The sequence below is a fragment of the Bos grunniens genome, chromosome 21, assembly GCF_055505025.1.
Source record: "Bos grunniens cultivar Pamir isolate PY7600 chromosome 21, Bosgru_T2T1.0, whole genome shotgun sequence".
Lineage (NCBI taxonomy): Eukaryota > Metazoa > Chordata > Mammalia > Artiodactyla > Bovidae > Bos > Bos grunniens.
Genome location: NC_141185.1, coordinates 68,360,976 through 68,377,562, shown reverse-complemented (window position 1 = coordinate 68,377,562; position 16,587 = coordinate 68,360,976). Strand labels below are relative to the sequence as shown.

The window sequence follows — 16,587 nt, the reverse complement described above, 5'->3', positions numbered from 1 at the left end:
TGTAAATTGAAGAGTTTGCAACCCCATAAACTGTAGCCTGCCAGGCTCCTCTATCTATGGGATTCTCCAGGCAAGAATACTGGAATGGGAAGCCATTCCCTTCTCCAGGGGGTCTTCTTGACTCAGGGTTTGAACTCAGATCTCCTGCATTGTAGGCGAATTCCTTACCATCTGAGACAGGGGAGCCCAACTGAAAGTAGGTATATGAAATCTTCACAACATCTTTTAATTTGTTGCCAACATAGTCACTAGAATTAGACAGTTGTCTCTTTGTTTTTTGTTTTTCTTACAAACGGAGCAAGCAATTTCGTATAATTTGAATACTGGCTTCAACTACATACTACATTAAACATTTTTAGATGTGAAAGGATTATACTTCAAATTCTTAGATTTTTTGCATGAATTTCATTGGCCACTTTCATATATTCTCATTGGGTTTCTAATGTGTTTAAAGAGATATCTTAATTTTAATAATTTTTCAGCAAATGTGCTAGGAAAGTTTGGAGACAAATATCTTAGAAAAAATATGTCTTTTCTACTGTGATCAAAGTTGTGAACATAATTTTCTTGTCATCTTATGATCAAGGAATATCTATTATGAATTCTTATAACTTCTTGTAGCTGAATATGCCATTAAAAAACGTTGTTTTGCAGTTTCTCTAATTTCATGTGTACTTTGTGTATTGGACATGACATTAGAATTCCATAAATATCATCACCACACCAATAAAGTACTGATTTTGTCACTTGTGCTAGCTCTCTTAACTGGGAAGTAACAAAACAATGCACTCCTAGGGTAACAGCCAATTTTAGTAAATTTGTTCTTTATATTATTTATTATTTTTGAATGATAAAAATTGCACTGAGTTGATGAATAGTTAATACAACTTCATTAGCACCAATTATCTATTGAGATATCTGAAACTTCTGTCTCCTGTATTTTTAAGATTTTATGCTTTTTCTTCTTTAACCAGAAACATCCTAGAGGAGTAATAAATTCATACATTTTACATAAAAATACACAGCAAATCTTCCTGTCTTATGCAGTTTTGACACATAGACATGTATCTTTCATCTTCCCACATTTATACTTTCCCACAGGTTAATGTGGGCCAAAAACTAGATTTTGTATGGATGAGCTTCTTCTTTCTTGATATAAGCCATGAAGGAAAATATTGGGAATAATTCTGCTTTCCATCCTCAAGGGCCAATGGGAATTCTAATATCAGTAAGCATTTTAATTTTTAATCAGACATTTGTATTATGGATCCAAATAGATGGTGTATTAAACATTTTTAATTAAAAATTATTACATTTCCAATTATTGACCGAAATGTCAGTATCCTGAAAATACTGACATTGCTCTTAGGGAATCATATAACTCCAATGACAGTGATACTCTTGGCTGTGCTAATAAGCCAAGAGGCTGGGCCGCTGACTATGACTATGACTGAATAGTATGGACCAGTGTGTCCCAAGGAGACGGAGTCCTGCGAGCTCAGTGTCTGCCACATGTCTCAGGATCAATGTGCCTAGATTAGTGATGACCTCCAAAATGGATCTCATTGGAATCTGAGCCAGAAGAGTGGTAAAAGCACTTATGTGAACTGAGGTCTATAGACGCACAAGAGACCATGCTAGGTAAAAATGTTGGGGTGGGGTTCAATTTGGTCAGCTAGTGGTACTATAGGGTCCATAGTAACTGAATGCTATCCTGATTCCATAAAGGAAGAGAATTGAATTTCACAGATGTCTATAAGTATCTGACTTAAGGATGGCATGGCAACTCCTTGAATATTTGCTGGCAGTATCCATACAGTCATAGTAACCAGGTCCAGCACAGGAGTAGGGAGGCCAGTGGTAAATGGTAATGCCTAACCATGAACCATTCACACGTTTTTCTTCAGTGCCCAAATCTTCAGACTGAGGTTGATTAGGTACTCAAGGAAGAATATATGATTTTCACTTACTTATTTCTTAAAGTAAAAAAAAAAATGTAGAAATTGTAGTTTCTATTTGTCAAAAAGTTTTCCATAACATTTTAATTTCCTTGCTGAACAAATCACAAGAATTGGAAGAGAATTTTTTTTTTCCCTGTCACCCAAAGAATTTTTTAGCATTTGTGTTATGGATCCAAGTAGATGCTGTATTAAGCACTTTTAGTTAAAAATTATCACATTTCCAATCACTGATATTCTAGGTAGATTTCATTGCCCGATATTTATATTGTGTTAGTGGGTTTCATAATATTGAAGGGGAGATCCTAGTATTAATACCTGATGCCAAGGGAGGGCTTTGGGGGAACTCTGAGACAAAGTCTTATGACTTTCAGTGTTATCCTGATCCAAGTAGTGAGCATTATTTTTCTTCTTACATAGTCAAGTGAAGTCTATGGTTTATTCCTTATAATATGTTATTAGTTTATAAACTTTCAATTATAATGGTTTTGTCAAATTCCCTAATTTCCCAATATATTCTATACATTAGAGGTGAAATTAGAGTGGATGGAATTCCTACCAGTTATCCAAGTAACTGCTGACTTTACAATTGTATATGCTCCCTTCTATGGAAATTATCAGAACAACGCACTCCAGAGAGGCAACGTTGCAATTTTTAATAAATGTATTTTCTACATTTTTCTGGTATGTGTTTTTAGCAAGCAAGATTATAGATGGTTTTTGGAGTCTGCTAATCTAAATAATGTGAAGCTTTTAACAGTCTGGGTCATCTGAGGTTTCTGCTTCCTCTGTTTTGAATAACATCAGAAGATCCTACTAGAGGAATAGTACTTTTGTTTACTTCAGTTCATTTCAGTCATTCATTCGTGTCCAACTCTTTGAGACCCCATGGACTGCAGCATGCCTGGCTTCCCTGTCCATCACCAACTCCTGGAGTTTACTCAAACTCATGTCCATTGAGTCAGTAATGCAGTCTAACCGTCTCATCCTCTGTTGTCCCCTTCTCCTCCTGCCTTCAATCTTTCCCAGCATCATGGTCTTTTCCAGTGAGTCAGTTCTTTGCATCACGTGGCCAAAGGATTGGAGTTTCAGCTTCAGCATCAGTCCTTCCAATGAATATTCAGGACTGATCTCCTTTAGGATGGACTGGTTGAATCTCCTTGCAGTCCAAGGGACTCTCAAGAACCTTCTCCAACACCACAGTGAGGGTATGGGGAGGAAGGAGGGAGAAGGGTTCAGGATGGGGAACACAGTGGCGGATTCATTTCGATATTTGGCAAAACTAATACAATATTGTAAAGTTTAAAATAAAATTTAAAAAAAAAAGCATCAATTCTTTGGCAGTCAGCTTTCCTTCTAGTTCAACTCTCATATCTATAAATAAGAAAGAAAGAAAGTGAAGTCACTCAGTTGTATTCAACTCTTTGTGACCCCATGGACCATAGCCTACCAGGCTTCTCGTTAATGGGGTTTTCCAGGCAAGAATACCAGAGTGAGTTGCCATTTGCTTCTCCAGGTTATCTTCCAAACATAGGGATCCAACCTGGGTCTCCTGCATTGCAGGCAGATGCTTTACCCTCTGAGCCACCAGGGAAGCTATACATGACAATATCTATAGTCATATCTATACATGACTATGGGAAAAACCATAGCTTTGACTAGATGGACCTTTGTTGGCAAAGTAATGTCTCTGCTTTTTATGCTATCTGGGTTGGTTGCAGCTTTTCTTCCAAGGAGCAAGTGTGTTTTTTTTTGTTTGTTTGTTTTTTTAATTTCAGGGCTGCAGTCACCATCTGCAGTGATTTTGGAGCCCCAAAAAATAAATCTGTCACTGTTTCCACTGTTTTCCCATCTATTTGCCATGAAGTGATGGACTGGATGCCTTGATCTTAGTTTTCTGAATGTTGAATTTTAAGCCAGCTTTTTCACTCTCCTCTTTCACTTTCATCAAGAGGCTCTTTAGTTCTTCTTCACTTCCTGCTATTAGAGTGGTATCAAGAGGTTATTGATATTTCTCCCGGCAGTCTTGATTTCAGCGTGTGCTTCATCCAGCTCAGCATTTAGCATGATGTATTCTGCATAGAAGTTAAATAAGCAGGGTGACAATATACAGACTTGATATACTTCTTTCCCAATTTGGAACCAGTCTGTTGTTCCATGTCCGGTTCTAATGTTGCTTCTTGACCTTCATACAGATTTCTCAAGAGGCAGGTCAGGTGGTGTGGTATTCCCATCTCTTTCAGAATTTTCCACAGTTTCTTGTGATCCACACAGTCAAATACTTTGGCTTAGTCAATAAAACAGAAGTAGATGTTTTTCTGGAACTCTCCACCTTTTTTGATAATCCAACAGATGTTGGCAATTTGATTTCTGGTTCCTCTGGCTTTTCTAAATCCAGCTTGAAGTTCACAGTTCACGTACTGTTAAAGCCTGGCTTGGGGAATTTTGAGCATTACTTTGCTAGCATGTGAGATGAGTGCAACTGTGCAATAGTTTGAACATTCTTTGGCATTGCCTTTCCTTGGGATTAGAATGAAGACTGACCTTTTCCAGTCTTGTGGTTGCTGCTGAGTTTTCCAAATTTGCTGGCATATTGAGTGGAGCACTTTCACAACATCATCTTTTAGGATTTGAAATAGCTCAACTAGAATTCCATCACCTGCACTAGCTTTGTTCACAGTGATGCTTTCTAAGGCCCCCGTGACTCTATATTCCAGGATGTCTGGCTCTAGGTGGTTGATCACATGATCGTGGTTATCTGGGTCACGAAGATCTTTTTTGTATAGTTCTTTTGTGTATTCTTGCCACCTCTTAATATCTTCTTCTGTTAGGTCCATACCATTTCTGTCCTTTATGGTGCTCATCTTTGCATGACATGTTCCCTTCGTATCTCTTGATTTTCTTGAAGAGATCTCTAGTCTTTCCTATTCTATTTTTTCCCCTGTATTTCTTTGCATTGGTCACTGAAGAAGGCTTTCTTATCTCTCCTTGCTATTCTTTGGAACTCTTTGTTTACTTGTACATACTAAATGTCTTACTTTATGCATCTTTAACAGATGGACATGTGTACTTCTCATCATTCCATAATTTTACTCTATGCCAGCAGATCGACCTGGACTAAGAACTCAGTTTCATATAAATGCTTTTTTTTTTTTTTTCAATGTGTAACAGTGCTTTTTGCCCCCCAAATTTTGTTTTTTCCAGCTTTACTGAGATAGAATTGATATATAACAGTGTATAAGTTTGTGATGACTTGACACACTTACATATTGCAAAACGATTACCACGGTGGGTTTTGTTAACACTTCTATCACCTCACATAATTACCATTTCTTTTTTTTTTTCTAATTTTATTTTATTTTTAAACTTTACATAATTGTATTAGTTTTGCCAAACATCAAAATGAATCCGCCACAGGTATACATGTGTTCCCCATCCTGAACCCTCCTCCCTCCTCCCTCCCCATACCATCCCTCTGGGTCGTCCCAGTGCTCTAGCCCCAAGCTAGATATATATAAATGCTTTTATTCTTTTCCCTTGAGACATGAAATGAAAGAAAATATTGGGAATCATTCTGCCTCTCATCCTATGGGCCAGTGGGAATTTCCATGCTGGTAAGTACTTTGTCCTGAAACTACTAACATTACTCTCAGGGAGTGTAACCCTCCAATGACAATGAGACTCTGGCTATGCTAACTAGCCATCACTGGTGATCCATATAATCCAAACATTGTGATGGGTCACCATTGATGCTGGTCTCCATGATTAAATAGTGTGAGCCAGTGTGTCGCAAAGAGATAACTAGCTCTCAGTGTGTCCCTGAGAGCTCAATGTCTGCAACACATCCCAGGATCAAAATCTCTTCCACAAATGTGCCTGCATTGATGATGACTTTAAAAATAGATCTCATTGGAATCTGAACAAAATGAGTGACAAAATCAGTATGTGAACTGAGGTCCAGCATAAGAGACCACTCTAGACAGAAGTGTTGCGATGGGACTCAGTTTGGTCAGCTAATGGTAACCCCCAGAAAAGGACTATGGTATTAGAAAACCAAGATGCTAGTATGTGTTAGAGGAAATAAGTTGTACAGAAAGTATGAATAATCATTGTAAAATGAAAATTCTGAGTGCTTGGCAGGCAACATGTAGTAAACAAACAGTGGAGAACCAGTACATAAATGATAGACATTGCAAGAAATGTTTGTGCTTATCCTTGGGCATTCTCACAGTTTCCTTAGATGTTAAAGTCTTTTGTGAGGCTCAGCATATTTAGGTCTATTAGATAGCTAATTAGAAACAAATTATTAGTTTTTGCTTGTCATTTACCTCTTAAGTAAAAGAAATGTGGGAAATAGAAGAGTTGATTGCATTTGTGAGATTATCTTATGATATATTTTAATTTGCTTATTAACCTATTAATTCAAAGAGTGGGATTAAGTTTTTTTTTCTTGTCACCCAGGGAGAAATTTTCTAGATATTTGATGATGGATTACATTAGATACTTCATTAAACATTTAAAGCATGAAATGATTAAATATCCAATTGGAATTTTATGTGGACATCATCAGTTAATATTCATATTCCTTCAGTGAGTTTATAAGTAATGCTCAGGGGGAATTACGGGTCAAATTTGAGACCAAGGTCTTAGAAAAATTGATTTTCTACACCACCCTTTTCCATGGGACAAACATAATTTTTTTCATTATATAGATTATCAAGTGAATATCTGTGGTTAATTCTTTAAAATAATACTTTTTATCAGTTGACATTTAATTGGGAATATTTTGTTTCACAACTTCCTTTATTTCCTCTGTGCTTTGGAAAATGGAAGTGACTTTGGAATTGCATAGAATCAGTTCAGTTCAGTCCCTTAGTTCAGTTCAGTTGCATGGAGTACTCACTAACATTAAAAAAAAAGGGCGATTTTGTTACTTTTACCTGCTCCCTGTCTTGGGATGGAACAAAATAATGCACTCTAAAGGTAATAACCATTTTTAAACAAATTTTCTTTTTATGGCTTATTTTAATTATACTTGATTTTGTAATCAAGTAGATATTTGGTTTTGTTAAGTGTCTATTAACCCAAATTATGTGACTTATTAATTGGTGAGGTGTCCAATATTTAGTCTCCTTTATTTGCAAGATTTTTGTGCTTTCTCCTTTTGAATATCAGAAACATTCTGGTAAAGTAATATGAGTATATTTGATATGAAGGTACATGATAAGCCCTCTTGTCTTATGCTTGTTTGACAAATAGACATATATAATCTCATTTTTTCATATTTTTACTCTATATGGACCATTAGTTGAGTTTCATTTGAAAGAATTTGTCCCTTCTTGAGAAGCGGCATGAAGGGAAGTATTGAAGATGATTTTACCATCTCATCCTCAAGAGCCGATGGGAATTGTAACATCAGTAAGCATTTTGTCTGGAAAATACTGACATTCCTTTTAAAACTCTGTAATAGTCATATGACAGTGAGATTCTAGCTGTACTAGTCAGTCATGGGGCTGTCATTGACTGTGATGAATGGTCTCCATTATTGAATACTGTGGGTCAGTGTGTCTGAGGGTGTCAGAACTCTGAGTGCTCAGAGCCTGCCATATATCTTAGGATCAAAGTCCCTTTCACTAATGTGCCTGGATTAATGATGACTTCCTCATTGGAATATGAACAAACTGAGTGACAAAAATCACTTGTCAGCTGAGATCCCTCCCAGGGACCATGCTAGATAAAAAATGTGGAGGGAGCTTGGTCTAGTATAAGCACCAACTAGGATGAAGTGTTTGAAGGGTCACCTGATAGTATATATTAAGGAAAATGAGCTGTACAGAGATCTGTAAGTATCTAGTGTAAGGAGAGATTGAAGTTCTTGGAGTGCTTGGCTAATAGCATCCATCCACTCAGAATTATTATACTCTGGGCATTTGATCGATTATTGTTGTTCGTGTTCAGTTACTCAGTTGTTTCTGACTCTTTGTGACGCCGTGGACTGCAGCACCATTTCCTGGAGCTTGCTCAAACTCATGTCCATTGAGTCAATGATGCCATCCAACCATCTTGTCCTCTGTTGTCCCCTTCTCCTGCCTTCAATTTCCCCCAGCATTAGGGTCTTTACTAATGAGTTGGCTCATTAGATTTTTAGCTGTCACAAAAATTCATACAGTTGTTTTTCGTCTCACCCAAATACAAATTTCCTAGACATTTGAGTGATGGGGTCAAGTATATGCTACACTAAATACTTTTAATTGTGAGGTCATTGCATTTCCAAATCTTGACATTTTATAGGTTAATATTCATATTCCTTCAGTCTATTTCATATGTGTTTTAAGGGAGATCCCAGTTTTAATGAGTGAGTCTAAGGGTCCTTTGGAGAGACTTTCACCAGGTCTTAGAACAAATGACTTTATATACTCTCCTCTTCCATGGAACAAAGTGTATTTTTATTATTGTCACACAAGTGGCCAAAAAATGTGTGTAATTAAATCTCAGATCAATTAATATTCAGTTTGGAAGATTTTTTTTTCAACTCCTCTAATTTCCTCTGTGGTTTATCAGTTGGAAGTAATATTTCAATTGCATAGAATTTTTATTCCACCAAAGAAAAGCTGGTTTTTTCACTTCTGCCAGCTCCTTATCTAAGAAGAAATCCAATAATGCACTCTAAACATAGCATCTAATCTTTTATAAATTTCTGAGTAATTATTATTTTTTAAGTAATGAAAAATTTCATTGGTGTTGTGCAATCTGTCAGTTTAAACAGTTTGAGTACTTAAAAATCTGGTGATTCTTTGAGGCTTCTTTTTGTACTTTTCCAGAATTTTTTATTTTTTCCACCTTCCTGCTGATGTTTCATATAGAAATTAAGTATGGAAACAATGGCAAGGCTATTCCTCACCAGTTTGGCAGAGAGAAATTGTTTCTACTGAGGGATGTGCTTGCCCAAATATCACTGAATCCTCAGCAGTGTGGCCTGGTGAGCATCATTGTGACGATGGGATGGGAAGTATTTCATGGTGAGACATCTCAGTGTCTAGCTCTTCCTCTCTGCACACTCCTACCCTCTCAGTCACATGTCCATGTGTGCGTCTTGCCTGCTTTGCTGTGACTCTACCATCAGGCGGAGTGTAACCCTGTGCTTTCCCTGCAAATTGCCATGTTCGTGAGCTCAAACAAGTGCTATAAGTGATTTTTTAGATAATGTTCTTCATTTCCCTATCATGGCTTTTTTCAGGTTAGTTCTCCCCAATCCACTGGATCACCTTTGAGGATAAGATAATTCTGAGGTTTAGTTTACAGAGTATATGTATGATTATATGTGCATTGTTGTGACTGAATTATTCACCAGGCCAACATTTTCCTGGAACTTTAAGTATGTTCAGACAGTCTTATTGCACATTTAATTTGGCAGAAAATGTTGGACAATATTTGCTCTTATGGAGACCAGAGCCTAACAAAATTAATATTGATGGAATAATATTGGAAACATCCTAGCAGAGCAATGTTTATTTAATAGGCAGTTACGTTATTGAACTCTACTGTCTTGTAACTGACAGACCAATGGACAGGTTTACTTCTAATCTTCCCACAGTTTTATTCTATCCCACAGGGTAACAAGGATAGAGTTCAAGTTTCTTATGAAAATGTTTATTCCTCCCCCTTGAGGTACAACATGAAGGAAAGGCTCATCCTTAGGGGCCTGGATCACTGATGTAGGGTCTAGTCTCTGTAACTGAGTAGGGTGGATAAATGATAACCTTTGGACTTATACCTTCTGAGGTGGGCAGTGCTATATTTTAGAAACTCATATGTGTATCAATTGCTATAAATAATTGATCTCATTTAAAAATCTGAACAAAATGAGTTAGATAATCACTTCTGAGAAACTGAGGTCTTACATAGATAGCCGCCCTAAGAAAAATATTTACAAAAAGGAGATCAGTGATTTCATTTGTATGGTACCAGGAAGAACTGTGATATTGGAAAGTTTAGCTTCTTGTATGCATTAGAGGAATGGAGCTGTACATTTTCTCATTTCAGTTCAGTTCAGTCACTCAGTCCTGTCCAACTTTTTGCGACCCCATGGACTGCAGCACGCCAGGCCTCCCTGTCCATCTCCAACTCCCAGAGTTTACTCAAACTCATGTCCATTGAGTTAGTGATGCCATCCAACAATCTCATCCTCTGTCATCCCCTTCTCCTCCCACCTTCAACCTTTCCCAGCATCAGGGCTTTTTCCAGTGAGTCAGTTCTTTGCATCAGGTGGCCAAAAATTGGAGCTTCAGCTTCAACATCAGTCCTTCCAATGAATATTCAGGACTGATTTCCTTTAGAATAGATTGGTTGGATCTCCTTGCAGTCCAAGGGACTCTCAAGAGTCTTCTCCAACAACGCAGTTCAAAAGCATCAATTCTTCGGGGCTCAGCTTTCTTTATAGTTCAACTCTTACATCCATACATGACTACTGGAAAAACCATAGCTTTGACTAGATGGACCTTTGTTGGCAAAGTTATGTCTCTGCTTTTAATTTGAGGGTGAAATTGCAACGCTTTGAATGTTTAGCTGGTAGCACGAATACACTTGTAGTAAACAGACCCTGGAGAATTAGCATGTGAGCGCTAATTCTAGTACATTCTAGAAATGGTTGTACCTACACTTGAGCCATTCACATAGTTGTCTGAGCTGCTGGAGTCCTCTCATAAGGGCTATTTATAGATGGTCAAAATACAAACATAATGTTTATTTTTCTTCAGTAACTGAAGCAAATATATGATAATTAAAAAGTAGTTACTGTATTTAAGACCTTCACAATATATTTTAATTTGCTTGCCAGTCATTTACTAGGATTGAATCATTGTTTCTTTGTTTCTTTTTTTTTCCATCAACCAAGAGAGTTACACAGTGAGTACTGGCTTCAACTACATACTACATTAAACATTTTCAGATGTGAAATGATTAAATTTCCAGTTCTTGTTTTTAGTTTTTGGTGTTTTTTTATATGGATTTCCTTAGCCACTTTTATATACCCCAAGTGGAATTTCTAATATGCTTGAAGAAAGATCTAAGAAGACCAATGCCTTAGAAAAAATATTTCTAAACAAATATGTTCCAAAGAGTGACCATTTATTGTTTTTGTCATGTTGACTGCCCAATGAATATCTTTGATGTATTTCTTATAACAACTTGTTACTAGATATTCCATTAAGAACATTTTATCTCTCAATTCCCTGACTTCCTTTGTGCTTTGTAGACTGGAAGTGATGTTAGAGAGAAGGGATATTTTGCTGCTTGGAATTCCACTGCCACCCCCAAAGAAGTGCTGTTTTCGTCACTTGTATGAGCTCCTTTCTCTGGGAAAATTCACAGCATTGCTTTCTAGAGGTAATATTCAGTTGTAATAAATGTATGTTGCTAGATTATTTTTACTATGTTGTTAATCAATTTAGAATTTTATTGCTTTTATGAAATGTCTATTAATCCAAAGAGTGTGAAGCATTAATAATCTGGTGAGTCATATGAGGCACTTTTCCACCCCAAATTTTTTCACTATCAGTCTTTTGAATAATATCAGAAATATCTCAGAAGAATGATTATATGTATTACATGCATATACATTGTGAACACTCCTGTCTTGTTTATGCTGACAAATGAACTCATTCTACTTCTCATCTAGATGCACATTTATTCTTTCCCACAGACTGACATGTTCCAAAAACTAGGTTTCATATGAATGAACTTATTCCTTCCCCTTGAGATGAGACATAAAGAAAAATGTTAGGAATAATTCTGCCTCCATCCTCAAAGGCCTGTGTGAATTCTCACAAAGGTAAGCATTTTGTCCTAAAGGATACTGATACTCTTTTAGGGAATTACAGTGACAGTGAGAATCTGTCTGCATTAGTCAAGCATGAGACTGGGTCACTGATTGTGCTTGCTGGTCTCCATGACTTTATAGCATGCCTGTGTGGCCAGTGGTGGTGGGATCTTTAGTGTTTAGTGACTATCACATATCTTAGGCTCATAGCTGCTTTTATAAACATGCCAGGGCCAAAGACGGTTTCAATCATTGATCTCTTGGAAAATCTGAACCAAAGGAGTAATAGAATCATTTCTCTGAAACTAAGTTTAATATATATAAAAGGTTAGGTAACAAAATTAGTGTTACTTGAAATAGATTGTGATAATTTAAGGTGCCTTTTACAAACCCTAGGGTCAATACTAAGCAAATAACTCCAAAATATTTAAAAAAAACCTACCAACTAATTAAAATAGTGCAATAAGAAGTGTCTATTTAATACAAAAAGACAATTTAGAGTGAACAGAGAAACCACGAATATATAAGACATCTAGAAAATGAATAGGAAAATGGTAGACACAAATCTAACCACATGATTATATTAAATTTAAAAGAAACTGGAAGATTTAAAAAATTAAGCAGGTGCACATTGCTTCTAAGAGAGATACTTCAGAACAAAAACCAAACTGTTTGAAAGTAAAAGGTTATTAATTATATCATGCAGAGAATACCCAAAGTAAATAATAAATTTTTGAACAAAGGTCAATGACATAATGGTAAAGCTCAGCAAAACTATAGGGAAAACTCATGAAACCAAAAGCTAGATTTCTGCAGATTGATGAAATTGATAAGTCTTTAGTTAGAGGGCTTCTGTAGTAGCTCAGCTGGTAAAGAATCCACCTGTAATGCAGGAGACCCCAGTTCGAATCCTGGGTCAGGAAAATCTGCTGAGAAGGAATAGGCTACCCACTCCAGTATTCTTGGGCTTCCCTGGTGGCTCAGTTGGTAAAGAATCTGCCTGGAATGTGGGAGACTTGGGTTCGATCCCTGGGTTGGGATGATCCCCTGGAGAAAGGAACCGCTACCCACTCTAGTATCTTGGCCTGGAGAATTCCATGAACTATATAGTCCATGGGTTTGCAAAGAGTTGGACACGACTGAGCGACTTTGACTTTCACTAGTTAGATAGACATAAATCACTGAACTTAGAAATTAGAGAGGAAGCATCACTACTGATTCTGTAGATTCCATGAGGAATGCTATTGTTTGTCTCATTTTGTTTTCCTGAGGGCTGGTGGCTGTAGAGGAAAGCAGCAGTCTGGTTGCACCTTAAACTCAATAACATGCTACTGATATCTAGACTCACATCGCTATCAGTGAATCTCCCTCTATAAGACCATTTACCACGTTACTTCTCAGTTTTTTTTTTTTTTTTTGTATGATTGATTCACCAGATGGGGTTTTAATTTTAATGGCATGATGCTTTTAAGTTCATTTTTGTGACACAAGCTCCTAATGGGTTATCATAGAGTAGGTTCTCAACAAACTTTTATTGAGAATAGATATATGAGTAGACGATACAGAGTGATCTTATAAAAAACCTGGCCATCTAAGCAGAACAAATAATAAACGATAGAAAAGAAACATAATTTTCAGTGGGATCCAGGTAATTCAGTCAGTTCTGGGAAAGTACCAGAGAGAAAGGCTCTGATACAAGGTGCTGATATTGAAATGTATAGAGTTATGAGCAGCTAGCTGTAATTTCGGTGCTGTATGACAGAGCAGGAAACAGCTTTCAAATGAAATCAGTATGGAAAAGGGGTGACTTCCCAACTTCAGCTGAATCGCCTTTTTCACTGGAAGTGGTGTTTCTCCCCCTCCACCCCTCAGAAGATGACTTCCTGGGAGCTCTTTTGAGCATGAATGATACCAGTAAACCCCTGAAGGAAGACTCTCAGACAGAGCCCTTTTGCCTCCCTCTTGTCTGAGGGCTGCCCTCTGAAGGTAAGGGTTTTGTCAGAATAGTCCTTGCTTTCTAGGAGCAACCACGTCTGGGTAGGAAGTTAGGTGCCAGTTTTCTGAAGATTTATGTCTTATGGCTACATTCTAATTGAAAGGCCAGATTGTGTAATGAGTTAAGAGATACAGCTTTTCTTACATACTTTCATAGTTTTTCTACATCTCGGTTAGTACATTTACGGCTAATGTAAAATATTTCCTTAACTTTTCTTATCTAATAAACTAAACTTCTCGGGCTTCCCTGGGGGCTCAGATGGTAAAGAATCTGCTCGCAGTGCGGGAGACTGGGTTCAATCCTTGGGTCAGGAAGATCCCCTGGAGAAGGGAATGGCAACCCACTCCACTATTCTTGCCTCGAGAATTCCACGGACAGAGGAGTCTGGTGAGCTACAGTCCATGGGGTCACAAAGAGTCAGACACAACTGAGCAGCTAACACACACATGCGCACACACACACACACACACACACACATACACACACACACTAAACTTCTTTGCTGGATGTGTTGTGTTACCAGAGAATTATTATATTCATGAGATATAGTAATTCTCAGTGGTCATTAGACTGAAGGGTAGACAAGTAGTTTTGCCTGAAATAATTGATTCAATGAATGAATGACCTAGCACTTTAATGAGTCAAATTCAAAGAGAAAGAGACAGATAAAAGTCTGAAATAGTTGGAGATCTCCATTTGTTGGCCAAGCAAAGGAGAAAAATTATCACCAGTATTTGGCATCCTTGTTTTTAAGAAATCTTAGTCATTTTTCTGGCCATAGCAGGTACCCAGCTGCTGAAAATGTGGCTTTCTCTGTGTATTCTGGGTAGATTTGTTCCAGAACACATAGAAGAAGAGTGTACAAAGACTTCATAGCCGTCAGACAGGCTCCTGAGAAAATGTATGCCTCACCTTTGCCAATTTTCCCCCACTATGTCCTTGCAGGTGATGACCACAGAGACAAGGTGGATTTGTTACTGTAGGTGCCATTACTTCTGCCACCAGCTTCTCCAGTACAGTGACAGTCTTCTTTGTGCATGGAAACTCTGCTCTTTCCTGTGTTGCAGTGGATACCTCCTGCAGATAAGAAATGGTTAACTGAGAAATGCTCATGTTGGGATATCATCGATGAGACTTTAATTTGGGCATGGTGACTGTTTCCCTTGCTTCCACTTGACTCAATCCCAGGAGCCTCAGTAGAGGAAATTATATTGCACAAGAAACTCAAAGTGATGGAATTGCTTAGTACTCCCATAAATATACATTTATAATTTTCATTTGCCATGTAGTAAATTAAAAAAATAAGATCTATTAAATTTTTTCAAAAATTCAAAGCATATCTAAACATCTAATATATAAATTAAGTGCCCTTTTCTCTCCTAATCCTATCTCCGAGTTTTCCTCTATTAAGGGAGTTGTGTGCCTTCTTTAAGTAGATAGATGCACACACACAGACACAAGCTATTTTAGGGGGTTCTGGAAATAGAGCTATATTGTACACATTATTCTGCAAATTTGCTTTCATTTAACAGTTTTTTCAATGCCCTTTTTTCTGTTTCAGTAATACATATCTGTGTCATCTGTTGAATGACTGCATGATTGTTTTGTACATGAAATATAATTAAATGTTTCAAACATTTCTTATTCATAGATATTTATGTTAGTACCAAATTCTGTGCAGTGAACCTCCCTATATATCAATAATTTGCATTTGTCTATTATATCATAATAAATTACTTAGCAGTTAAAATACTGGGATTAAGTATATGCATATTTCAAATTTTGAAAATGATTGCATGATTTCCTTAAATACATGGTAACAACTTAATCCTCAAATGAACATGAATGAGATTGCCAACTTTCCCACTATCTCACAGATAATGAATTTTATGAATATTTGAAATCTTTGCCAGTGTGATAGCCCAAACTATTGTCTTAAATTGTATTTCTTTTGTTTTTGAGTTTGATCATTTTTTCATATGTTTATTAGCCATCTGTATTTTTTATTTTCTTTTTATGTCCAATTTCGGGGCTGCGGGGAGGTTTTAGTCCTTTGCTGATTTCAAAGAGCTCATTTATTATTGGGGGAATAAGCTTTGGATTGTCACGCATTACAGATATTTTTAACACACTTTTAAGCTTCGTTTTTGTTATAAGAATGTATTTGATTGTTATATGTCCAGGTATAACCATGTTCACTTCTATGGCTTCTGAGTTCATGTCATTTTGGAAAGATATTTATACTGATCCCATAGAACTCTTCACCTATGTTAACTTCTAATTCTTTTGTGTTTTTTTAATTCAAGTTCTTAAATCACAGAAATTTTTTTATTTGAAATCTTAAAGTTGCCAAGTTATTTGCCATTACCTGCGATTATTTGCCAATAATTGCCCATTTATCTGTAATGCCATCTTGCACATATGCTGTATTCTCATCTGTGACTGACTCCATTTTTGTTCTGTGGGTTGTGTGTCTCTTCTTCTGCCTCCTGTCTCGTGTCTTCTCTTAGAAGAAATTACAGTTTAGACTGCAATTTCATCGACTTTTAATAAATTAATTTAGGGGAGAATTGGTTTTTAATAATAGTCTTCCTATTCAAGGACAAGGTATGTCTTTCTTTTTATTCAGTAATTTTAATTATTGTTAATATTTTCACTTTGTGGCAGGAGTATCTTCTTTCAGTTTATTTTCTTACTTGATAATTTTTCTGTATCTGAAAAGTTTTGTGTTGTTTTAGGGGTAAGTGGTCTCCTTCCTCTTTTTCATGGAGTTTCTTTTTTTTTTTTTTTTCAAATTACATACTAAATCCTTTGAA

General features: G+C 36.7%; 1 protein-coding gene and 1 pseudogene across 34 annotated transcripts in view; both read left to right on the top strand.

The window, feature by feature from the left end:
- The window catches only part of LOC147349853 (uncharacterized), a 36,815-nt gene extending 20,474 nt beyond the window's left edge, over window positions 1-16,341 (top strand). For 9 of the 34 annotated variants that reach the window (XR_015150174.1, XM_086364952.1, XM_086364951.1 and 6 more), the window contains 4 exons: window positions 11,212-11,342; window positions 11,659-11,787; window positions 13,648-13,761; window positions 14,717-16,341. Coding sequence is in view for 26 of the 34 variants with exons in the window: in XM_086364952.1 (XP_086221078.1) it covers window positions 11,212-11,222 (11 nt within the window). In the remaining 8 variants the exon portion in view is untranslated. The remainder of the gene's footprint in view (window positions 1-11,211; window positions 11,343-11,658; window positions 11,788-13,647; window positions 13,762-14,716) is intronic. The other 25 variants (XR_015150177.1, XR_015150176.1, XR_015150175.1 and 22 more) reach the window with 3 other exon arrangements.
- Window positions 5,837-5,917, top strand: LOC147349854 (small nucleolar RNA SNORD116; annotated as a pseudogene).
- Window positions 16,342-16,587: the final 246 nt, after the last annotated feature.